The sequence below is a fragment of the Heterodontus francisci genome, chromosome 5 (genome assembly GCF_036365525.1).
Source record: "Heterodontus francisci isolate sHetFra1 chromosome 5, sHetFra1.hap1, whole genome shotgun sequence".
Lineage (NCBI taxonomy): Eukaryota > Metazoa > Chordata > Chondrichthyes > Heterodontiformes > Heterodontidae > Heterodontus > Heterodontus francisci.
In genome coordinates, this window is record NC_090375.1 from 6962348 (window position 1) to 6988866 (window position 26519).

Genomic DNA, 26519 nt, shown 5'->3' on the forward strand with positions numbered 1-26519 from the left:
ACCGTGCTGTGCAGTTAGTGTGTGCGACCGTGCTGTGCAGTTAGTGTGTGCGACCGTGCTGTGCAGTTAGTGTGTGCGACCGTGCTGTGCAGTTAGTGTGTGCGACCGTGCTGTGCAGTTAGTGTGTGCGACCGTGCTGTGCAGTTAGTGTGTGCGACCGTGCTGTGCAGTTAGTGTGTGCGACCGTGCTGTGCAGTTAGTGTGTGCGACCGTGCTGTGCAGTTAGTGTGTGCGACCGTGCTGTGCAGTTAGTGTGTGCGACCGTGCTGTGCAGTTAGTGTGTGCGACCGTACTGTGCAGTTAGTGTGTGCGACCGTGCTGTGCAGTTAGTGTGTGCGACTGTACTGTGCCGTTAGTGTGTGCGACCGTGCTCTGCCATTAGTGTGTGCGACCATACTGTGCAGTTAGTGTGTGCGACCGTGCTCCCTGCTGTTCCCGTGTCTGACCGTGCTCCCTGCTGTTCCCGTGTCTGACCGTTCCCCCTGCTGTTACCGTGTGCGACCGTGCTTCCTGCTGTTACCGTGTCTGACCGTGCTTCCTGCTGTTACTGTATGTGACTTTATTCTGTGGTGTTATTGTTTTTTTTTATTCATTCATGGGATGTGGGCGTCGCTGGCAAGGCCAGCATTTATTGTCCATCCCTAATTGCCCTTGAGCTAGGCCATTTCAGAGGGCATGTAGGAGTCAACCACTTTGCTGTGGGTCTGGAGTCACATGTAGGCCAGACCAGGTAAGGACAGCAGATTTCCTTCCCTAAAGGACATTAGTGAACCAGATGGGTTTTTACAACAATCAACAATGGTTTCAGGGCCATCATTAGACTAGCTTTTAATTTCAGATTTATTAATTGAATTCAAATTCCACTTTCTGCTGTGGTGGGATTTGAACCCATGTCCCCAGAGCAATACCCTGGGTCTCTGGGTTATTAGTCCAGTGACAATACCAGTACACCACCACCTACCCATATTGTGTGTGACTTTATTCTCTGGTGTTACTGTGTTCAACTGTACTCTCTGGTATTACAGCTTGTAGTCACTGTGTTTAATGCTGTTTTTGTTCTGTTTCTCTCAGGGTGTCCCCAGCTCAGCCCTGCGAGAAATCTGCCTTTTGAAAGAGCTGAAACATAAAAATATTGTGAGGTAAGAGTGTTGTCTGTTGCAGCATTTGCTTGATCCACTTTCTGTTACAGTGAGTGTGGTTCGGTGACCTGGGACTGTACAAAGGATCAAGCGTCAGAGGATCCTTCATGTTTTGGTACAGTGCTGAACTCAATCACACGAGGGGATCATTGATCCCCGTGGGGGTCTCTGGGTTCAGGGGGCAGGGTTCGAGGGACTGTGGAGTCAGAGTTGGGTTCAGGGTTGTAGTAGGCAAGGTTCAGAGGTCAAAAACAAAATACTGTAGATGCTGGAAATCTGAAACAAAAACAGAAAATACTGGAAATAATCAGGTCAGGCAGCATCTGTGGAGAGAATAACAGTTAACATTTCAGGTCTGTGTGAATATTAACCCTGTTCCTCTCTCCACAGATGCTGCCTGACCTGCTGAGTATTTCCAGCATTTTCTGTTTTTGTTTAAGGTTCAGAAGCCAGTGAGGTTAGTGTTCACGCGTCACTGGGACCTGGGCAGGGTTCAGAGAGACTGGGGCGGGCTTTGGGGAGTTCAGGCTAGCAGTCGCGGGTTCGTGGGCAGTGGGGGAAGGGCTGGGGAGACTTCGAGGAGCTTGGGACAGGGTTCAGTGGGAAGTGAGGCATCACTACCTGATATTGACTCTTATCATTCGTGCTGATCCAGTTGTATTAATTGTAAAAGCTGGGCCTAGGAGTGAGGCCCAGAACAACCCTCCCTTTCAGGACTGAAACAGTAATTCCTCTGCCAGAGATTTTTGGGATCTGATCTGAATTTTCTTTTCCCTTCAAAGGCTGCACGATGTTCTGCACAGTGATAAGAAGCTGACGCTTGTCTTTGAGTATTGTGACCAGGTAACTACAGATCCCTGCACCAGCCTCCATCTCCGACAGAGAGTAACAGAGTGAGTTTCAGGCTAGGGCCTAATGCAGGGGTTTGGAAGGTTTTATATTTAGAATAATGGATACCCAGGAGTGAGTTCCAGGCTGGAGTCTAATTGCGGGTTTGGTGGGTTTATATATAGAATAATGGATAGCCAGGAGTGAATCACAGGCTGGAATCTAATTGAGCTGTTCAGGAGTTTATATATAGAACAGCAGATACCAGGGAGTGAGTTACAGGTTGGGATTTAATCGAGGGGTTCGGGGTGCTTATATAAAGAATAACAGATACCTGGGAGTTATAGGCTGGGATCTAATCTGGTGATTTGGGGGTTTATATATAGAATAACGGATGCTCGGGAGTGAGTTACAGGCTGGAATTTAATTGACGGGTTTGGGGTATATAGAGAATAACATATCCGAGAGTGAGTTACAGGTTGAGATCTAATCGAGGGGTTCAGGGTTTTATATATAGAATAACATACTTGGGAGTGAGTTACAGACTCGAATCAAATCAAGGGGTTTGGAGGTTTAAATATAAAATAACAGATACTCGGGAGTGAGTTAGAGGCTAGAATCTAATTGAGAGGTTTGGAGCTTTATATGTAGAATAATAGATATCTAGGAGTGAGTCACCGGCTGGAGTCTCGCTGGTGGGTTTCCTATCTGTACCTGGACCTTTTACAGTTTGACCTCTTGGTTTTTATTTCAGGATTTGAAGAAATATTTTGACAGCTGTAACGGAGATCTGGATCCGGAGATTGTGAAGGTAAGTGCAGTTCCCCTTCTGTCTGATGGGATCTCTATGTGTCCTAGATACTGATATACTGTCCCCATCAAACTCCCAGGGCAGGTACAGCACGTGCTTAGATGCAGAATAAAGCTCCCTCTACACTGTCCATCAAACACTCCCACAGGACAGGTACAGCATGGGTTAGATAGCGAGTAAACTTTCCTCTGCACTGTCCCCATCAAACACTCCCAGGGCAAGTGCAGTACGGGTTAGGTACAGAATAAAGCTCCCTCTACACTGACCCCATCAAACACTCCCAGGGCAGGTATAGCACGTCCTTCGATTCCGAGTAAAGCTCTGTCTACACCATCCCATCAAACACTCCCAGGGAAGGTACAGCATAGGAACATACGAATTCGGAGTAGAAGTAGGCCACTCGGCCCCTCAAGCCTGCTCTGCCATTCAATAAGTTTACGGCTGAACTGATTACTCCACATTTCCACCTACCCCCGATAACCTTTTACCTCCTTGCTTATCAAGAATTTATCTACCTCTGCCTTAAAAATTTTCAAAGACTCTGCTTCCACTGCCTTTTGATGAAGAGAATTCCAAAGACTCACGACCCTCTGAGAGAAAACGTTTCTCCTCATCTCTGTCTTAAATGGGCGACCCCTTATTTTTAAACAGTAACCCCTGGTTCGAGATTCTCCCACAAGGGGAAACATCCTTTCCACATCCATTCTGTCAAAACCCCTCAGGATCTTATATGTTTCAATCAGGTCACCTCTTACTCTTCTAAATTCCAGCGGATACAAGCCTTGCCTGTCCAGTCTTTCCTTGTAAGACAGCCCACCCATTCCAGGTATTGGTCTAATAAACCACCTCTGTACTGCCTCAAATGCATTTATGTCCTTCCTTAAATAAGGAGAGCAGTGCTGTACACAGTACTCCAGATGTGGTCTCACCAATGCCCTGTATAACTGAAGCATAACATCCCTACTTTTGTATTCAATTCCTCTTGTAATAAAGCATAACAGTCCATTAGCCTTCTTTATTGCTGTACCTGCATACTAACTTTTTGTGACTCATGCAATAGAACACCCAGATCCCTCTGCACTTCGGAGTTCTGCAGTTGTTCTCCTTTTAAGTAAAACTCTGCTTTTTTATTCTTCCTGCCAAAGTGAACAATTTCACATTTTCCCACATTATACTCCATCTGCCAGATTTTTGCCCACTCACTCAACCTATCTATATCTGTCTGCAACCTCCTTATGTCCTCTTCACAACATATTTTCCTACCTATCTTTGTGTCATCTGCAAATTTAGCTACCATGCCATCGCTCCCCTCGTCTAAGTCATTGATATAAATTGTAAAAAGTTGAGGCCCCAGCACAGACCTCTGCGGGACTCCACTTGTCACATCCTGCCAATCAGAAAAGGACCCATTTATGCATACTCTATGTTTTCTGCCTGCCAACCAATCTTTTATCCATGTTAATATGTTACCTACGACACCATGAGCTGCTACTTTGCGCAATAACCTTATATGTGGCACCTTGTCAGATGCCTTTTGAAAATCCAAGTACAGTACATCAACGGGCTCCCCTATATCCACTGCATATGTTACTCCTTCAAAGAACTCCAATAAATTGGTTAAACATGATTTCCCTTTCACAAAGCCTTGAGTTTTTCTAAGTGCCCAGCTATAACCTCCTTAATGATCGATTCTAACACCTTCCCCACGACAGATGGCAAGCTAACTGGCCTGCAGTTACCTGTTTTCTGCCTCTCCCTCATTTCTTGAATAGAGGGGTTATATCTGCCATTTACAGATCCATCAGTTTGCTCAGTACTGCTTCCCTGGTGATTGTACTTTCACCAAATTCCTCTCTTCCTTCCACCTCCTGATTTACAGCTGTTAATGGAATGTTTTTTGTATCCTCTATAGTGAAGACAGAAGCAAAATATTTTTTCATTTCATCTGCCATTTCCTTATTATCTACTATTAACTCCCCATTCTCACTCTCTAGAGGATCAGCACTCACTTTACTCACTCTTCCTTTTTAAATACCTATAGAAACTCTTGCAATCATTTTTACATTTCTAGCTAGCTTCCTCTCGTACTCTAATTTCTTTTGCCTGATTGACCTTTTAGTCATTCTCTGCTGTTCTTTACATTCTGACCAATCATCTGACCTGCCACTCATCTTTGCGCAGTTATATGCCTTTTCCTTAAGTTTGGTGCTTTCTTTAACTTCTTTAGTTAACCACGGATGGTGGGTCCTCCCTTTAGAATTTTTCTTTGTAGTAGGAATATATTTATCCTGAGCATTCTGAAATATCCCCTTGAATGTCTGCCACTGCTTCTCTATTGATCTATCTCCTAGCCTAGTAACCCAGTTCACTTCAGCTAGCTCAGCTTTCATGCCCACATAGTTGCCTTTATTTTAGTTTAAAATACTAGTCCTAGACTCACTCTTCTCTCTTTCAAACTGGATGTAAAATTCAATCATATTGTGGTCATTGCTACTGAGAGGCCTTTACTCTGAGGTCATTAATTAATCTTGTCACATTACACAATACCAAGTCTAATATAACCTGTTCTCTGGTTGGTTTCAGAACGTGCTGCTCTAAGAAACTATCTCGAAAGCATTCTATGAACTCCTATCCAGACTACTATTACCAGTCTGATTTTTCCAGTTTATATGTAGATTAAAATTACCCATGATTACTTCCGTCCCTTTGTCACAAACACTCAATATTTCTTCTTGTATACTTTGTCCAACATTATGGTTACTGTTAGGGGGCCTGTGGACCACTCCCACTAGTGACTTCTTCCGAAACTATTCCTCATCTCCACCCAAACCAATTCTACATCCTCATCTCCTGAACCAAGGTCATCTCTAACTAATGTACCAATGCCATCCTTGATTAACAGTGCTTCCCCTCCGCCTTTACTTAGCTTCCTGTTCTTCTCGAATGTCACATACCCGTCAATATTCAGCACCCAATCCTTATCATCCTGCAGCCATGTCTCCGTAATGGCTGTCAGATCATATTTATTTACTTCAATGTGCTTTATCAGTTCGTCTACTTTGTTATGAATGCTACGTGCATTCAGATACAGAGCCTTTAGTTTTGTCTTTTTGTTATCTTTGTAACATCAAGTCTTGACTATTTGTGTGTTATTAAGTTTTTTCACTCTGTCCCTTCCTGCCATTCTCTGACCTTCATTTCCCATATAACTTCTGCTCTCCTGCCTTGACTTTACCCCTTGGTTTGCTATGTGTACCCAGGCTTGATCCCTCATCTCTGGTGTTAGATACTGAGTAAGGCTCCCTCTATACTGTTCCATCAAACACTCGCAGGGCAGGTACAACATGGAATGAGAACAGAAAGTGACGGAAGTACTCAGCAGGTCTGGCAGCATCTGTGGAGAGAGAAAAACAGTTAACATTTCAGGTCTGTGACCTTTCATCAGAACTGACAAAAGTTAGAAATGTAACAGTCTTTGAGCAAGCGAAAGGGGGCGGGGGAGAATAAGAACAAAAGGGAAGGTGTATGATAGGATGGAGGGCAGGAGAGATTAAATGACAGAGATGTCATGGAGCAAAAGTCAAACGGAGTGCTGAATCCAGTGAGAGTACTAATGGCAGAATAATGAACAGCTCTGTCCAGAAGCAAAACCATGAAAAATAAGTTTAAGACTAGCACATGGTTAAAATAATAAAATAAAATTTAAAAGGTATTAAATAAAAAATATACACACAAAAATTCAGAAATATAATAAATAATGGGGCTCATGCTTCCCCCCTCCACCCCACTCTATCCCTGCTTTCCACCCCCCCCCACCCCGCTCTCTCCCTGCTCCCCCCCTCCACCCCACTCTATCCCTGCTTTCCACCCCCCCCCACCCCGCTCTCTCCCTGCTCCCCCCCTCCACCCCACTCTATCCCTGCTTTCCACCCCCCCCCCTACCCTGCTCTCTCCCTGCTTCCCCCCCCCCGCTCTCTCCCTGCTTCCCCCCCTCCACCCCACTCTATCCCTGCTTTCCACCCCCCCCACCCTGCTCTCTCCCTGCTTCTCCCCCCCCCCCGCTCTCTCCCTGCTTCCCCCCCTCCACCCCACTCTATCCCTGCTTTCCACCCCCCCCCCACCCTGCTCTCTCCCTGCTTCCCCCCCCCGCTCTCTCCCTGCTTCCCCCCCTCCACCCCACTCTATCCCTGCTTTCCACCCCCCCCCACCCTGCTCTCTCCCTGCTTCCCCCCCCCGCCCTCTCCCTGCTTCCCCCCCACCCACCCCGCTCCCTCCCTGCTTCCCCCCCACCCCGCTCTCTCCCTGCTTCCCCCCCCCGCTCTCTCCCTGCTTCCCCCCCACCCACCCCGCTCCCTCCCTGCTTCCCCCCCACCCACCCCGCTCCCTCCCTGCTTCCCACCCACCCCGCTCCCTCCCTGCTTCCCCCCCACCCCGCCCTCTCCCTGCTTCCCCCCCCCCCGCCCTCTCCCTGCTTCCCCCCCACCCACCCCGCTCCCTCCCTGCTTCCCCCCCACCCTGCTCTCTCCCTGCTTCCCCCCCCGCTCTCTCCCTGCTTCCCCCCCACCCACCCCGCTCCCTCCCTGCTTCCCCCCCACCCACCCCGCTCCCTCCCTGCTTCCCCCCCACCCCGCTCTCTCCCTGCTTTCCCACTCACCCCGCTCTCTCCCTGCTTCCCCCCCCACCCTGCTCTCTCCCTGCTTCCCCCCCCACCCTGCTCTCTCCCTGCTTTCCACCCCCCCCACCCTGCTCTCTCCCTGCTTCCCCCCCCCGCCCTCTCCCTGCTTCGCCCCCTCCCACCCCGCTCCCTCCCTGCTTCGCCCCCCACCCCGCTCTCTCCCTGCTTTCCCACTCACCCCGCTCTCTCCCTGCTTCCCCCCCCACCCTGCTCTCTCCCTGCTTCCCCCTCCCTGCTTCCCCCCCACCCACCCCGCTCTCTCCCTGCTTCCCCCCCCACCCTGCTCTCTCCCTGCTTCCCCCCCCACCCTGCTCTCTCCCTGCTTCCCCCCCCCCGCTCTCTCCCTGCTCCCCCCCCCCCCCCGCTCTATCCCTGCTTCCCCCCCCACCCCGCTCTCTCCCTGCTTTCCCCCCCCACCCTGCTCTCTCCCTGCTTCCCCCCCCCCACCCCGCTCTCTCCCTGCTCCCCCCCCACCCCGCTCTATCCCTGCTTCCCCACCCACCCCGCTCTCTCCCTGCTTCCCCCCCACCCACCCCGCTTGCTCTCTTACCCTCCCTCACCCCACTTGCTCTCTTCCCCCCCCCCACCCCACTTGCTCTCTACCCCCCCCACCCCGCTTGCTCTCTTTCCCCCCCTCCCAGCTTGCTCTCTTACCCTCCCTCACCCCACTTGCTCTCTACCCCCCCCACCCCGCTTGCTCTCTTTCCCCCCCTCCCAGCTTGCTCTCTTACCCTCCCCCACCCCACTTGCTCTCTTACCCTCCCCCACCCCACTTGCTCTCTTCCCCCCCCCCCCCCACCCCACTTGCTCTCTTCCCCCCCCCCACCCCACTTGCTCTCTTACCCTCCCCCACCCCACTTGCTCTCTTCCCCCCCCCCACCCCACTTGCTCTCTACCCCCCCCCACCCCACTTGCTCTCTTCCCCCCCCCCACCCCACTTGCTCTCTTACCCTCCCCCACCCCACTTGCTCTCTTCCCCCCCCCCACCCCACTTGCTCTCTTACCCTCCCCCACCCCACTTGCTCTCTTCCCCCCCCCCCCACCCCACTTGCTCTCTTCCCCCCCCCACCCCACTTGCTCTCTTCCCCCCCCCCACCCCACTTGCTCTCTACCCCCCCACCCCACTTGCTCTCTACCCCCCCCCACCCCACTTGCTCTCTACCCCCCCCACCCCACTTGCTCTCTTCCCCCCCCCCCACCCCACTTGCTCTCTTACCCTCCCCCACCCCACTTGCTCTCTTCCCCCCCCCCCACCCCACTTGCTCTCTTACCCTCCCCCACCCCACTTGCTCTCTTCCCCACCCCCCACCCCACTTGCTCTCTTACCCTCCCTCACCCCACTTGCTCTCTTCCCCCCCCCCCCCTCCCAGCTTGCTCTCTTACCCCCCCCCACCCCACTTGCTCTCTTCCCCCCCCCCACCCCACTTGCTCTCTTACCCTCCCTCCCCCCGCTTGCTCTTTCTCCCCCATTATACGATGACGTCATCTGCGCATGTGCCAGCCGGTCCTGGCAATGCGGAACGCAGCGCATGCGCAGAGAGCAGGAGCCCGTTTGCGCATGTGCGCAGGTTGGCGCAGTCGGATTACATCAGCGGCCTGCTGCGTTGTCAAGAATCACTTCGTTTTTTTCACGTTTGTGCTTGTGGCTGTTCAGTTTTCAGTCCATTATCCGTACTAATGCTTTATCTTTCAGCACGCCATTAACATATTGTTTGCCTTTGCTCTATGACCTTCTGGTCAGCTATTCTGTGACTTTGTCCTATCAACACCTCTTTTGTTACCTCTTGCCCCAATACCGCTTTGCTTGCTTAAAATCTTTTACATTTCTTATATCTGCCAGTTCTGAAGAAGGGTCACTGACCTGAAATGTTAACTCTGCTTCTCTTTGCACAGATGCTGCCAGACCTACTGAGTATTTCCAGCGTTTCTTGTTTTTAAAGCTCCCTCTACACAGTCCCTATCAAACAGTACCAGGGCAGATACAACACGGGGTTGGATACAGAATAAAGTTCCCTCTACACAGTCCCTATCAAACAGTACCAGGGCAGATACAACACGGGGTTGGATACAGAATAAAGTTCCCTCTACACTGTCCCTATCAAACACTCCCAGGGCAGGTACAGCTGTGTGTCTCTTTAATTTCACCATTTCTTTTGTTCTCTTCCTATAGTCATTTATGTATCAGTTACTGAAGGGCTTGGCCTTCTGTCACAGCAGGAATGTGCTGCACAGGGACTTGAAACCACAGAACCTCCTGATCAACAGGGTAAGTCTGAGTGCCCAGCAGAGACGCTCAGGGTATGTCAGAAGAGCCTGGGAGAAACCTTCGGTGGGATACCCAGAGCTTTTTCCCATTCATTCTTGGCATGTGAGCTTTGCCGGCAAGGCCAGCATTTGTTGCCCATCCCTAATTGCCCTTGTCCTTGGTGGTGAGCTGTCTACAACTGAGTGGGTTGCTAGTCTATTTCAGAGGACAATTTAAGAGTCAACCACATTGCTGTGGGTCTGGAGTCATAATTAGCCCAGACCAGGTAAGGACGGCAGATTTCCTTCCCTAAAGGACATTAGTGAACCAGATGGTTTTTATGACAATCCGGTAGCTTCATGATCATAATTAATAAGACTAGCATTTTATTACAGATTTATTAATTGAATTTAAATTCCTCCAGCTGCCGTGGTGAGATTTGAACTCATGTCTTGCGTTAGACCCTCGGGGAAATCCCCAGAGCCTGATAGACCGTTGGGGAGATATTGGAGCACCTCAAGGGGGTACCCAGAGCCTGAGAGAGACCCTCATCAACAGGGGTATGTAGACGTTCAGGAGGATACAGAGATGCTGCTAGAGACCCTAAGGTGTTACCTGGTCTGGAGGAGACCCACGGAGGTGGGGTGGGTTGGTGCCTAGACTGGGAGACATCTTGCGATTGCAGGGGTTCATCGTCTGCAAAATTCTTGGTAAGTCAGGAGGGTCTTGGAGATGTGTTTGTGATAATTTGTGTGCCTCGTGTATTCACTAAGGCTGTGAGTTTGCACAAGTTGTTCTCTGTCCTTTTTCCCCACACACTACTCTGGTTTCTTCTCTGCCCACACAGAACGGGGAGCTAAAGCTGGCGGACTTCGGGCTGGCTCGGGCTTTTGGTATTCCTGTCCGATGTTACTCTGCAGAGGTAGGGGAGCAATTTAAATCACCTTCATAGACTCATCTCCCACTGTTACAAACTCTTGTGGGGTGGGAGAGTCATTAATCCTCAAGGCTTGACCAGTCACTGGAATCATACCTGAAGAGGCCTTTCTTAATTGGTGAGACTGGGCAGAGTGGTGAATCATCCTACCCGATCTGAATTCCATACACAGCCCCACCTTACATTAGGTGTGAGGAAGGGGGATTTCCTCCCTCCGAGCCCAGATCTCCAAGGCACTGGTGGCCCAGGGAAGTGGTGGGAACAGTTTGAGTTGGTGTTTCAAGGTTGTCACCCAAGAAGGGAACTGGCAATGGATCAAATGGAAAGCCAGTGATAATACTGGATCCTCATCTTTTCACCAAACAGAAACAATCGTTCAGTGGGTGGCATTGTCACTTCTGAGTCAGAAGTTTATGCGTTCAGTCCCACTCAAGAGACTTGAGCCCATAATCCAGGCTAACGTTTCATTGTAGTACTGAGGGAACGTCACACTGTCAGAGGAGCAGTACTGATGGAACGCTGCACTATTGGAGGGTTAGTACTGAGGGAATGCTGCACTGTTGGCAGGTCAGTACTGAGTGAGTATTGCACTGTCGGGGGGTCAGTACTGAGGGAATGCTACACTGTCGGAGGTCAGTACTGAGGGAACGCTGCACTGTCAGAGGGTCAGTACTGAGGGAATGCTGCACTATCAGAGGGTCAGCACTGAGGGAATGCTGCACTGTCAGAGGGTCAGTACTAAGGGAGCGCTGTACTGTCGGAGGGTCAGTATTGAGGGAGGTCAGAGGTGCCGTCTTTCAGGTGAGACATGAAACCGAAATTGTCTGGTCATTAAGCTGCTGTTAGAATCTTGCTGTATGCCACAGTCTCCAATAACAATAGTTAGGCAAGGATGAGTTTTACAGAGCGGGTTGGCTGACACTGTGCAGCATGGCTCTGAATGGGATACCCCGAGGGAGGAGTGTTGCTGGCGTTATTTAACCTGGCCTTTGCCCTTTGCAGGTGGTGACATTGTGGTATCGCCCTCCAGACGTGTTGTTCGGCGCCAAACTCTACTCGACCTCCATAGATATGTGGTCGGCTGGCTGCATATTTGCAGGTAATTCAGAGACATGATTCGAGGATAGGCTGCTCCCCTCCTGGTCTTAAACTATGAGGAGCAAGGAGGAATCAAATCCAGTCAGTGGTCTGTGCTGTGTTAGCTGATTCCAGCTCAGGCCTTTTGGCCTCAGGATCCTAGGGGAGGAGAAAATCAGCAATGATTCCAGCTACTGATCAGTGACCACTCAGTGTGCACAGAAATCATTGTACAGCTTGGACAAGTCCAGCATTAAAGGTTCTCCCCGAACTGGGGTATCGACCCTTGGAAGCCATGTGCGATGTCTGCTATTTTTCCCTGACTCTTCCTGTACCAGCTGGGGTATTGTGTCCACTTCTGGACACCACACTTTAGGACGGATGTCAAGGCCTTCGAGAGGGTGTAGAGGAGTGATGATACCGGGGATGAGGGAATTCAGTTACATGGAGAGACTGGAAAAACCGGGGTTGTTCTCCTTAGAGCTGAGAAGGTTAAGGGGAGATTTAATAGAGGTGTTCAAAATTATGAAGGGTTTTGATGAGTAAATAAGTAGAAACTGTTTCCAGTGGCAGAAGTATCAGTAAACCGAGGACACAGACATAAGTTATTTGGCAAATGAACAAGAGGGGTGATGGTAATTTATTTTATACAGTGCGTGTTATGATCTAGAATGCGCTGCCTGAAAGAAGCAGATTCAGTAATAACTTTCAAAAGGGAATGAATACTTGAAAAGAAAAATTTGCAGGACTACGGGAGAAGAGCAGGTGGAGTGGGGCTAATTGGATAGCTCTTTCAAAGAGGAGGCACAGCATGATGGACTGAACGGCCTCAGAAGAACATAAAGGCTTTCATAAGAAACAGGAGCTCGAGGAGGCAATTCCGCCCCTTGAGCTTGATCCATCATTCAATAAGATCATGGCTAGTCTGATCTTGGCGTCAACTCCACCTTCCTGCTTGCTGCTGGTCTCCTGTCCTACATAATTCTGAGGAACTAAATGTCACACTAAACAGGGTAAAAATAAACAGATTGATTGACTGCTTGAATAACACATTTAGCAGTGAGACACATTTAGGGTGGAGAAAAGCACAAACAAACATCAGCTTTTAATTTTATATCAGCTTTTAATTTGATGGATTGATACTGCAAGTACAATGCTTAAATAATAAAGACAAAAAAAGCCACATGCAATTAAAATGCCCTTTGTTAATTTGTATTCCTTATGTAGTCTGAGAAACAATTGTATTTTTGGACGAAATGTTCTTTGTAGACCTCCTCAATGCAGCGTTCCCATTAACAAACACACTTTCTTTTCCAGAGTTAGCAAATGCAGGAAGACCGCTGTTTCCTGGGAATGATGTAGACGATCAATTGAAGAGAATTTTCCGATATCCTTTTCAAATTCTGTGCTTTCAACTGTGTGTTGAATATTTCACTAACTACATCGTGCATTTATACAGTACCTTTATTGTACAGAACATCCTGCGGAGTTATGGGTTGATAAGAGGCACCAAGAGAAGGGAAGGTGACTTATGGTCACAGTAGGTTTTGAGAAGGTTTTAAAATGAGAATGGAGAGGTGGAGGGTTCAAGAAAGCAGTTCAGAAAGAATGGCAATGCAACTGAACGTTCAGCCACCAATGTTAGGGCGAAGGGAAGAGGGTGCTCAGGAAACTGGATTCAGAGGAATAAAGTGTGCAGGAGGATATGCATGAGTAGGGGTCGCTGCAGAGCTTGGGGAGGGGATGTATGAGAGGGAAGGGGTCAGAGGTTGGGGAGGGGATGAATGACAGGGAGGAAGGGGTCAGAGGTTGGAGAAGGGTGAAGAGGTTGGGGAGGGGATGTATTACTGGGGGAAGAGGTGCACTAGTTGGAGAGGGGATATATGACGGGGTGCAGAATTAGGCTGCGAAGGGATTTGAAGATAAGAATCTTGTTTGATGCCCTGGTGAACATTGCAGATGCCCTAACTATAATCTTCCAAAGTTCTCTCGATTTAGAAATTGTTCCTTTAGATTGGAAAATTGCCCACTTGCACATGTCACGCCACTATTTAAGAAAGGTGAGAAAGGGAAACCAGGGTTAGGGTTAATACCTGTTGTCAGGAAATTACAAAAATATAACTAAGAGTAGGATGACTGAACACCTTAAAAATTTTCAGCTGATCAGAGAGAGCCAGCATGGATTTGTAAAGGGAAGGCTATGCCTGACGAATCTGATTTCATTTTTTAAAGAGGTAACTAAAGTAGTGGGCAGGGGAATGTCTATGGATGTTATTTATATGGATTTCCAGAAGGCATTTGATAAAGTCTCTTATAAGAGACTGTTAGCTAAAGTTGAAGCTCATGAAATTGAGGCAAATTATTGACCTGGTTAAGAAATTAGCTGAACTACAGGCCAGTTAGCTTGACATCAGTGATTGGGAAGATGCTGCGATCTGTTATTAAGGGGAAGTCTTAACAATGCACTTAGAAAATCATAGTATGATCAGAGAGTCAACATGGTTTTACAAAAGGAAAATCATGTTTGACAAAGTTATTAAAAGATCTTTTGAGGATGTAGCTAGTAGGGTAAAGGGGAGCCAGTGGATGTAGTATACCTGGATTTCCAAAAGGCATTTGATAAGGTGCCACACAAAAGGTTAATATGCAAGATAAGAGCCCATGGAGTTGGGGGTAAGCTATTATCATGGATAGAGGTTTGGTTAACGAACAGAAGGCAGACAGTAGGGAAATTATTAGAGAGGATTCTTCGGGACAGGATTTACTCCCATTTGGAAACAAAGGAACTTATTAGCGAGAGGCAGCATGGTTTTGTGAAGGGGAGGTTGTGTCTCACTAACTTGATTGAGTTTTTTGAGGAAGTGATGAGGGATGATTGATGAAGGCAGTGGATGTTGTCTATATGGACTTCAGTAAAGCCTTTGACAAGGTCCCTCATGGCAGACTGGTACAAAAGGTGAAGTCACATGGGATCAGAGGTGAGCTGGCAAGATGGATACAGAACTGGCTCAGTCATAGAAGACAGAGGGTAGCAGTGGAAGGGTGCTTTTCTGAATGGATGGATGTGACTAGTGGTGTTCCGCAGGGATCAGTGCTGGGACCTTTGCTGTTTGTAGTATATATGAATGATTTGGAGGAAAATGTAGCTGGTCTGATTAGTAAGTTTGCGGACGACACAAAGGTTGGTGGAGTTGCGGATAATGATGAGGATTGCCAGAGGATACAGCAGGATATAGATCGGTTGGAGACTTGGGCGGAGAAATGGCAGATGGAGTTTAATCCGGACAAATGTGAGGTAATGCATTTGGAAGGTCTAATGCAGGTGGGAAGTATACAGTAAATGGCAGAACCCTTAGGAGTATTGACAGGCAGAGAGATCTGGGCGTACAGGTCCACAGGTCACTGAAAGTGGCAGCGCAGGTGGATAAGGTAGTCAAGAAGGCATACGGCATGCTTGCCTTGATCGGTCGGGGCATAGAGTGTAAAAATTGGCAAGTCATGCTTTAGCTGTACAGAACCTTAGTTAGGCCACACTTAGAATATTGTTTGCAATTCTGGTCGCCACACTACCAGAAGGACGTGGAGGCTTTGGAGAGGGTACAGAAGAAGTTTACCAGGATGTTGCCTGGTCTGGAGGGCATTAGCTATGAGGAGAGCTTGGATAAACTTGGATTCTTTTCACTGGAATGACGGAGGTGGAGGGGCGACATGATGGAGGTTTACAAAGTTATGAGCGGCATGGACAGAGTGGATAGTCAGAAGCTTTTTCCCAGGGTGGAAGAGTCAGTTACTAGGGGACATAGGTTTAAGGTGCGAGGGGCAAAGTTTAGAGGGGATGTGCGAGGCAAGTTCTTTACACAGAGGGTGGTGAGTGCCTGGAACCTGCTGCCGGGGGAGGTGGTGGAAGCAGGTGCGATTGCGACGTTTAAGAGGCATCTTGACAAATACATGAATAGGATGGGAGTAGAGGGATACGGTCCCCGGAAGTGCAGAAGGTTTTAGTTTAGACAGGCATCAAGATCGGCGCAGGCTTGGAGGGCCGAATGGCCGGTTCCTGTGCTGTACTGTTCTTTGTTTGTTTGTTCTTTATCCTGGAATAAAAACAGAAAATGCTAGAAATAGCATGTCAGGCAGCATCTGTGGAGAGAGAAGCAGAGTTAGCGTTTCAGGTCTGTGACCTTATCAGAACTCTGACCTGAAACACTAACTCTGCTTCTCTCTCCACAGATGCTGCCTGACCTGCTGAGTAATTCCAGCACTTTCTGTTTTTATTTGTAAATGTTGATGTTCTGAGAGACTTGGGTGTACTCACAAGGAATACAAAAAGGTAGCATGCAGGTACAACATGCAATTAGTAAGGCAGAAGGCATGTTGGCCTTTATTGCAAGGCTTTTGGAGTACAGAAATAAGGAAGTCTTGCTACAATTGTACAGGGATTTGGTGGGACCACACCTGGAGTACTGTATACAGTTTTAGTCTCCATATCTTCGGAAGGATGTACTTGCTTTGGAGGTGAAGGTTCACTAGATTGGTTCCTGTGATGAAAGGATTGTCCTGTGATAGGCTGAGTAATTTGGGCCTTTATTCTTCGGTGTTCAGAAGAATGAGAGGTGATCTCAGCCATGATCTTTTTGAATGGCGGAGCAGGGCCAAATGGCCGACTCCTGCTCCTATTTTCTATGTTTCTATGCAACATACAAGATACTGAAGGGGGTTGACAGGGTAGACACTGAGAGATTGTTTCCTCAGGTCGGAGAATCTAAAACACGGCACAGTCTCAGTATAAGGGGCCAATCATTTAGGACTGAGATGAGAAATTTCTTCACTCAGAGGGTTGTGAATCTTTGGAATTCTCTACCCCAGAGGGTTGTGGATGCTTTAACATTGGGGATGTTCGAGGCTGAGATAGATTTTTGGTGTCTCAGTGAATCAAGAGATATGGGGAGTGATCAGAAAATTGGAGTTGAGGCTGAAGATTGGGGATGATCGTATTGAATGGTGGAGCAGGCTCAAGGGGTCGAATGGTCACTCACAGAATCACAGAATTGTTCCAGCGCAGAAGGAGGCCATTCAGCCCATCATGTCTGCACCGGCTCTCCAAATGAGCAATTTGCTTAGTGCCATTCTCCCGACTTCTCCCCATAACCCTGCACATTCCTCCTTTTCATATAGCAGTCGAATTCTTTTTTTGAATGCTTCAGTTGAATCTGCCTCCACCACACTGTCAGGCAGTGCAATTTAGAAACATAGAAAATAGGAAGAGTAGGCCATTCGGCCCTTCGAGCCTGCTCCGCCATTCATTATGATCATGGCTGATCATCCAACTCAGTAACCTGTTCCCGCTTTCCCCCCCATACCCTTTGATCCCTTTAAACCCAAGAGCTATATCTAACTCCTCCTTGAAAACATACAATGTTTTGACCTCAACTGCTTTCTGTGGTAGCGAATTCCACAGGCTCACCACTCTCTGGGTGAAGAAATTTCTCCTCATCTCAGTCCTGGAAGGTTTACCCCGTATCCTTAGATTATGACCCCTGGTTCTGGACTCCCCCACCATCGGGAACATCCTACCTGCATCTACCCTGTCAAGTCCTGTTAGAAGTTTATAATTCTTCTGAACTCCAGTGAATATAAGCCCAACCGACTCAAACTCTTCTCATACGTCAGACCCGCCATCCCAGGAATCAGTCTGGTAAACCTTCGCTGCACTCCCTCTATAGCAAGAACATCCTTCCTCAGATAAGAGACCAAAACTGCACACAATATTCCAGGTGTGACCTCACCGAGGCCCTGTATAATTGCAGCAAGACATCCCTGCTCCTGTACTCGAATCCTCTCGCTATGAAGGCCAACATATCATTTGTCTTTTTTACCGCCTGTTGCACCTGCACGCTTACCTTCAGCGACTGGTATACAAGAACACCCAGGTCTCTCTGCATATTCCCCTCTCTCAGTTTATAGCCGTTCAGATAATCTGCCTTTCTGTTTTTGCTACCAAAATGGATAACCTCACATTTATCCACATTATACTGCATCTGCCATGCATTAGCCCACTCACTCAACTTGTCCAAGTCACCCTGAAGCGTCTCTGCATCCTCCTCACAACTCACCCTCCCACCCTTTGTGTCATCTGCAAATTTAGAGATATTATATTTGGTTCCCTCATCTAAATCATTAATATATATTGTGAATAGCTGCGGTCCTAGCACCGATCCCTGCGGTACCCCACTAGTCACTGCCTGCCATTCGGAAAAAGACCCATTTATCCCTACCCTTTGTTTCCTGTCTGCCAACCAATTTTCTATCCATCGCAATACACTACCCCCAGTCCCATGCGCTTTAATTTTACATGCTAATCTCTTATGTGGGACTTTGTCGAAAGCCTTCTGAAAGACCAAATAAACCACATCCACTGGCTCCCCCTCATCAATTCTACTAGGTACTTCCTTGAAGAATTCTAGTAGATTTGTCAAGCATGATTTCCCTTTTGTAAATCCATGCTGACTCTGCCCGATTCTACCACTGTTCTTCAAGTGCTCTGCTATAAAATCTTTGATAATGGACTCTAGAATTTTCCCCACTACCGACGTCAGGCTGACTGGTCTATAATTCCCTGTTTTCTCTCTACCTCCCTTTTTAAATAGTGGGGTTACATTAGCTACCCTCCAATCTGTAGGAACTGTTCCAGAGTCTATAGAATCTTGGAAGATGACCACCAATGCATCCACTATCTCTAGGGCCACTTCCTTAAGTACTCTGGGATGCATACCATCAGGCCCTGGGGATTTATCGGCCTTCAATCCCATCAATTTCCCCAACACCATTTCTCTACTAATACTGATTTCCTTCAGTATTCCTTCCTTTGTGAATGTCTCTGCCATTTCCTCATTACCCATGATAATTTCTCCTGTCTTTGCCTCAAAGGGGCCAACGTTTACTTTCGTTACTCTTTTTATATACTTGTAAAAGCATTTATATTCCTGCTCCTATTTTTCTTATGAGCGGCAGGAGACAGAGAATAGTGATAATGGGCAGCTTCTCTAATTGACAGGATGTGACTAGTGGTGTGCTGCAGTAATCTGTTGGGGCCTCAACTATGCACCTACTTATTATCTATTCAATATTTATTAACAACTTAGATGACATGATAGGAAGCCAAATATCCACATTTGCTGACAGTACAAAGGTAGACAGCATTGTAAGCGGTGTAGATTGAAGCATAAAATTACAGAGAGATGTTAGTAGATTAAGTGAATGGACAAAACTGTTAAATGCATTTCAGTGTAGGCAAATGTGAGGTCATCCACTTTGAACCTAAAAAGGATAGAACAGAGTACACACCAAATGGTGAAAAGCTAAAAACAGTGGATCTCCAAAGATTTTCTCCATAATATTAAGAAACGGCTGAGCGCCCTAGATACAGCAAAGGCAATGGGCCAAGACAACATCCTGGCTGTGGTACTAAAGGCTTCTGTTTCAGAACTATCTGTATCTGTAGCCAAGCTGTTCCAGTACAGCTACAACACAAGCATCTACCTGACAAATTGGAAAATTGCCCAGGTATGACCTGTCTGCAGAAAGTAGGACAAATCCAATCTGGCCAATTTCCACTCCATCAGTCTCTCAATCATCAGCAAAGTGATGGAAGGTGTTGTCAACAGTGCTATCAAGCGCCACTTAAACAGCTATAACCTGCTCACCGATGGTCGGTTTGGGTTCTACTAGGACCACTCGACTCCAAAGCTCATTACAGCCTTGGCCCAAATATAAAGAAACGAGCTGAATTCCAGAGGTGAGGGGAGAATGACTGCCCTTGACATCAAGGCAGCATTGGACCAAATGTAGCATCGGGCCAAAACTCTCCACCTAATACAAAGGAAGATGGTTATGCTTGTTGGATGCAAATCATCTCAATCCCAAGATATCGCAGAAGGTCCTAGGCCCAACAATCTTCAGCTGCTTCTTCAATGACCTTCCATCATAAGGTCAGAAGTGGAGATGTTCACTGGTGATTGCTTAGTGTTCAGTTTCATTCGCAGCTCCTCAGATACTGAAGCAGTCTGTGTCTCAATGCAGCAAGACCTGGATAACATCCAGGCTTGGGCTGATAAGTGGCAAGTAACATTTATGCCACGCAAGTGCCAGGCAATGATGATCTCCAACAAGAGAGAATCTAACCATCTCTCTTTGACCCACTCAAGGACAAAGGAGGAAAGTTATGCGTGGAGTCAGAGAAAATGGGTGAGATTCTAAACGAGTACTTTGCATCGGTATTCACCGAGGAGAGGGACATGACGGATGTTGAGGTTAGGGACAGATGTTTGATTACTCTAGGTCAAGTCGGCATAAGGAGGGAGGAAGTGTTGGGTATTCTAAAAGGCATTAATTTTGATTTAGATTTAGAGATACAGCACTGAAACAGGCCCTTCGGCCCACCGAGTCTGTGCCGACCATTAACCACCCATTTATACTAATCCTACACTAATCCCATATTCCTACCACATCCTCACCTGTCCCTATATTCCCCTACCACCTACCTATACTAGGGGTAATTTATAATGGCCAATTTACCTATCAACCTGCAAGTCTTTTGGCTGTGGGAGGAAACCGGAGCACCCGGAGAAAACCCACGCAGACACAGGGAGAACTTGCAAACTCCACACAGGCAGTACCCAGAATTGAACCCGGGTCGCTGGAGCTGTGAGGCTGCGGTGCTAACCACTGCGCCACTGTGCCGCCCACAGTGGACAAGTCCCCAGGTCCAGATGGAATCTATCCCAGGTTTCTGTGGGAAGCGAGAGAGGAAATAGTTGGGGCCTTAACAGATATCTTTGCAACATCCTTAAACACGGGTGAGGTCCCGGAGGACTGGAGAATTGCTAATGTTGTCCCCTTGTTTAAGAAGGGTAGCAGGGATAATCCAGGTAATTATAGACCGGTGAGCCTGACGTCAGTGGTAGGGAAGCTGCTGGAGAAGATACTGAGGGATAGGATCTATTCCCATCTGGAAGAAAATGGGCTTATCAGTGATAGGCAACATGGTTTTGTGCAGGGAAGGTCATGTCTTACCAACTTAATAGAATTCTTTGAGGAAGTGACAAAGTTGATTGATGAGGGAAGGGCTGTCGATGTCATATACATGGACTTCAGTAAGGCGTTTGATAAGGTTCCCCATGGTAGGCTGATGGAGAAAGTGAAGGCGCTTGGGGTCCAAGGTGTACTAGCTAGATGGATAAAGAACTGGCTGGGCAACAGGAGACAGAGAGTAGCAGTGGAAGGGAGTTTCTCAAAATGGAGACGTGTGACCAGTGGTGTTCCACAGGGATCTGTGCTGGGACCACTGTTGTTTGTGATATACATAAATGATTTGGAGGAAAGTATAGGTGGTCTGATTAGCAAGTTTGCAGACGACACTAAGATTGGTGGAGTAGCAGATACTGAAGGGGACTGTCAGAGAATACAGCAGAATATAGATAGACTGGAGAGTTGGGCAGAGAAATGGCAGATGGAGTTCAATCAGGGTAAATGCGAGGTGATGCATTTTGGAAGATCCAATTCAAGAGTGAACTATACAGTAAATGGAAAAGTCCTGGGGAAAATTGATGCACAGAGAGATTTGGGTGTTCAGGTCCATTGTTCCCTGAAGGTGGCATCGCAGGTCAATAGAGTGGTCAAGAAGGCATACGGCATGCTTTCCTTCATCGGACGGGGTATTGAGTACAAGAGTTGGCAGGTCATGTTACAGTTGTATAGGACTTTGGTTCGGCCACATTTGGAATACTGCATGCAGTTCTGGTCGCCACATTACCAAAAGGATGTGGATGCTTTGGAGAGGGTGCAGAGGAGGTTCACCAGGATGTTGCCTGGTATGGAGGGCGCTAGCTATGAAGAGAGGTTGAGTAGATTAGGATTATTTTCATTAGAAAGACGGAGGTTGAGGGGGGACCTGATTGAGGTGTACAAAATCATGAGAGGTATAGACAGAGTGGATAGCAAGAAGCTTTTTCCCAGAGTGGGGGATTCAATTACAAGGGGACATGAGTTCAAAGTGAAAGGGGAAAAGTTTAGGGGGGATATGCGTGGAAATTTCTTTACGCAGAGGGTGGTGGGTGCATGGAACGCATTGCCAGCGGAGGTGGTAGACGCGGGCACGATAGCGTCTTTTAAGATGTATCTAGACAGATACATGAATGGGCAGGAAGTAAAGAGATACAGACCCTTAGAAAATAGGCGACAGGTTTAGATAGAGGATTTGGATCGGCGTAGGCTTGGAGGGCCGAAGGGCCTGTTCCTATGCTGTAATTTTTCTTCTTTGTCTTTGACGTTCAACGATATTACCATCGCTGAATCTCACACCATCAGCATCCTGGAGGAGTTACCATTGACCAGAAACTTAACTGGAGCAGCCACATAAATACCGTGGCTACAAGAGCAGGTCAGAGGCTGGGAATTCTGCATTGAGTAACTCACCACCTGACTCCCCAAAGCTGTCCACCATTTACAAGGCAAAAGTCAGGGCTGTGATGGAATATTCTGGATGAGTGTAATTCCAACAAAACTCAAAAACAGGACAGAGCAGTCTGTTTGATTGGCACTGCATTCACCACCTTAAACATTCACTCCTTTCACCACTGGCGCACTGTAGCTAGTGTCTACCATCTAAAAGAAGAAGGTCCAGAGGCACATGGAAACACCACCACCTGTACGTTCTCCTCCAAGCTACACACCATCCTGACTTGGAAAATATTGCCGTTCCTTGATCATCACTGGGTCAAAATCCTGAAATTCCATATGTAACAGCATTATGGGTGTCTCCATCTCTTTGGCCTCCTTATCTCGAGAGACAATGGGTAAGCGCCTGGGGTGGTCAGTGGTTTGTGAAGCAGCGCCTGGAGTGGCTATAAAGGCCAATTCTAGACTGACAGGCTCTTCCACGGGTGCTGCAGAGAAATTTGTTTGTCGGGGCTGTTACACAGTTGGCTCTCCCCTTGCGCCTCTCTTTTTTCCTGCCAACTGTTAAGTCTCTTCGACTCGCCACACTTTAGCCCCGCCTTTATGGCTGTCCGCCAGCTCTGGCGAACGCTGGCAACTGACGCCCACGACTTGTGATCAATGTCACAGGATTTCATGTCGCGTTTGCAGACGTCTTTAAAGCGGAGACATGGACGGCCGGTGGGTCTGATACCAGTGGCGAGCTCGCTATACAATGTGTCTTTGGGGATCCTGCCATCTTCCATGCGGCTCACATGGCCAAGCCATCTCAAGCGCCGCTGCCTCAGTAGTAATGTGTATAAGCTGGGGATGTTGGCCGCCTCGAGGACTTCTGTGTTGGACCATATGTGTATGGACTACACCATAAAGACTGCAGCAGTACAAGAAGGTGGATCATCACCACCTTCTCAAAGACAATTAGGGATGGGTAATAAATGCTAGTCTTAACAGCAACACCCACATCCCATGAACATGAAAAAAACAGACTTGGGGGTCCAGGTATACAGATCATTAAAATGTCATGAATAGATACAGAAATTAATTAAAAAGGCTAATGGAATACAGGTCTTTATATCTAGAGGCCTAGAATACAAGGGTCGAAGTCATGCTTCAGCTATACAAAGCCCTGGTTAGACCACACCTGGAGTTACTCTGAGCAGTTCTGGACACCATAACTTAGGACAGATTTATAGACCTCGGAAGGAATGCAGTGTAGATTTACCAGAATGATACGATGACTCCCAAGAGTTAAAATACGAGGAGAGATTACATAAACTAGGATTGTATTCCCTGGAACCTAGAAGGTAAAGGGATGATGCGATCGAAAGTTTCAAGATATTAAGGTGAACAGATAGGGTAGACAGAGAGAAACTATTTCCGCTGGTTGGGGTATCTAAGACTGGTGGTATAGTCTAAACTTTACAGCCAGATCTTCCATAGAGTGATTACGGCACAGAAGGAGGCCATTCAGCCCATCACGTCCATGCCGGCTCCACAGAACAACCCAGTCAGTCCGATTCCTCCCCTCAATTCCCATAGCCCTGCAAGTTTATTGCTGTCAAGTTCCAGGTCATTACCACTCGCTGCGTATAAAGGTTCTTCCTCACATTCTCCCCCTCCATATCTTGCCCCAAACCATAAATCTGTGTCTCCTAGTCCTTGTGCCATCAGCTAATGGCAACAACTATTCTTTGTCTACCCTATCTAAACCTGTCATAATTTTGTGCTCCTTTATCAAATCTCCCCTCAATTTCCTTTGCTCCAAGGTGTCATAAAGTCATAATGGTGCAGAAGGAAGCCATTTGGCCCATCGCGTCTATGCCAGCTCTTTGGAGAGCACTCCAATCAGTCCCATTCTCCTGCTGTATCCTCTAGACCTGTAAGTTTATTTCCCTCAAGTGCCTATTCAATTTCCTTTTGAAATCATTCATTGTCTCTGCTTCCACCTCCCTCGTAGGCAGCGAGTTCCAGGTCATTACCACTCGCTGCGTAAAAAAGTTCTTCCTCACATCCCCCCATCCCCCCTGCATCTCTTGCCCCAAACCTTCAATCTGTGTCCTCTACTCCTAGTACTATCAGCTAATGGGAGTAGAATTTCTTTGTCTACCTTATCCAAAGCTGCCATAATCTTGTACATCTCTGTCAGATCTCCCCTCAACCTCGTTTGCTCCAAGGAGAACAATCCCAGCTTCACCAACCTAACCTTGTAGTTAAAATCCTTTATTCCTACAACCATTATGGTAACTATCCTCTGCACCCTCTCAGGGATCCTCTAATCCTTCCTAAAGTGTGATGATCAGAACTGGCCTAACTAGAGTAACCTCCCTGCTTTTGCACCCAATACCTCTATTTATGAAGCTCAAGATCCCATATGCTTAGCTGACTGCTCTCTCAATATGTCCTGCTGCCTTCAAAGATCTAAGTACATGCACCCCCAGGTCCCTCCGTTCCTGCACTCTTCAGAACTGTGCCATTAAGTCTGTATTGCCTCACTCTATCCCTTCTGTCAAAATGCATCACCTCACAATTCTCTGTATTAAATTCCATCTGCCACTTGTCTGCCCATTCCGCTAGTCTATGTCCTGTTGCAGTCGATTGATATCCTGTTTGCCACACTTGCAAGTTTGGTATCATGGGCAAATTTTGAAATTTTACTCTATTCCAATATGCAAGTTATTTATATACATCAAAAAAAAAGCAGTGGTCCTAGCACTGACCTTTGGGGAACACCACTGTCAACTATCCTCTAGTCTGAAAAACAATCATTTACCACGACTTGCTGTTTTCTGTCCTTAGCCAAAATTTTTTATCCAAGCTGACACTGACCCTCCTATTTCATGAGCCTCAGTTTTGTTAACCAGACTTTTATGTGGTACTTTGTCAAAGGCTTTCTTAAAATCCATATAGACAAAATCCACTGCATTCCCCTCATCAACCTTCTCTGTTACTTAATGAACAAATTCAATTAGTCAAGCATGGTCTACCTTTCACAGTTCCCTGCTGGCTCTCCTTAATTAACTGAAACCTGTCCAAGTGGCTGTTGATTGTTTTTCCTGATTATTGTTTTTAAAACTTTACCCACCACTGATGTTAAACTGACTAACTAGGAATTGTCCTTACACCCTTTTTTGAATATGGGTGTCACATTTGCCATTCTCCAATCCTCTGGTACCTTCCCCGGATGTCGGGAAACCTGGAAGATTTTTTTTTATTCGTACCTTGTATGTGGGTGTTGCTGTCTAGGCCAGCATTTATTGCCCATCCCTAATTGCCCTTGAGAAGGTGGTGGTGAGCTGCCTCTTGAACCGCTGCAGTCCTTGGCAGGTCCTTCCGCTATCTCCACCCCCACTTCCTTTAGCAAGCTGGCATGCAAGCCATCCGGACCAGATGACTTATCCACTCTAAGCATAGCCAGCCTTTTAAAACCATAGAAAAATTACGGCACAAAAGGAGGCCATTCAGCCCATTGTGTCAGAAAAAAAAACTAGCCGCCCAATCTAATCCCACCTTCCTGCACCATAGCCTTGCCGGTTACAGCACTTCAGGTGCATGTCCAGGTACCTTTTAAAAGAATTGAGGGTTTCTGCTTCCACCACCATTCCTGGCAGTGAATTCCAGACACCCACCACCCTCTGGGTGAAAAAGATTATCCTCATGTCCCCTCTAATCCTTCTACCAATCACTTTAAATCTGTGCCCCCTGGTAATTGACCTCTCCGCTAGGGGAAACAGGTCCTTTCTGTCTACTCTATCTAGGCCCTTCATAATTTTGTACACCTCAATTAAGTCACCCCTCAGCCTCCTCAGTTCCAAGGAAAACAACCCTAGCCTATCCAATCTTTGCTCATCGTTGCAACTTTTGAGTCCTGGCACCATTCTTGTAAATTTCCTCTGTATTCTCTCCAGAGCAATTATGTCCTTTCTGTAATGTGGTGACCAGAACTGTACGCAGTAATCCAGGTGGGGCCTAACCAGTGTTTTATACAGTTCCAGCATCACATCTCTGCTTTTGAATTCTGTACCTCGGCCGATAAAGGAAAGCATTCCATATGCCTTCTTCACCACTTTATCTACCTGTTCTGCCACCTTCAGGGACCTGTGGACATGCACTACAAGGTCTCTCACTTCTTATACCCCTCTCAATATCCTCCGGTTTATTGTGTATTCCCTCGCTTTATTTGCCCTCCCCAAATGCATTACCTCACACTTTTCTGGATTGAATTTCATTTGCCACTTTTCTGCCCACTCAACCAAACCATTGATATATTTCTGGAGTCTACAGCTATCCTCTTCACTATCAACTACACAGCCAATTTA

The 26519-nt window shown here is 47.4% G+C and overlaps 1 protein-coding gene across 1 annotated transcript in view; it reads left to right on the forward strand.

The window, feature by feature from the left end:
- The window catches only part of cdk5 (cyclin dependent kinase 5), a 106886-nt gene that overhangs the window by 38746 nt on the left and 41621 nt on the right, over positions 1–26519 (forward strand). Inside the window, exons 3-9 of the mRNA XM_068031062.1 lie at positions 1072–1139; positions 1922–1982; positions 2722–2778; positions 9624–9719; positions 10546–10620; positions 11638–11734; positions 13030–13099. Coding sequence (XP_067887163.1) covers positions 1072–1139; positions 1922–1982; positions 2722–2778; positions 9624–9719; positions 10546–10620; positions 11638–11734; positions 13030–13099 — 524 coding nt within the window. The remainder of the gene's footprint in view (positions 1–1071; positions 1140–1921; positions 1983–2721; positions 2779–9623; positions 9720–10545; positions 10621–11637; positions 11735–13029; positions 13100–26519) is intronic.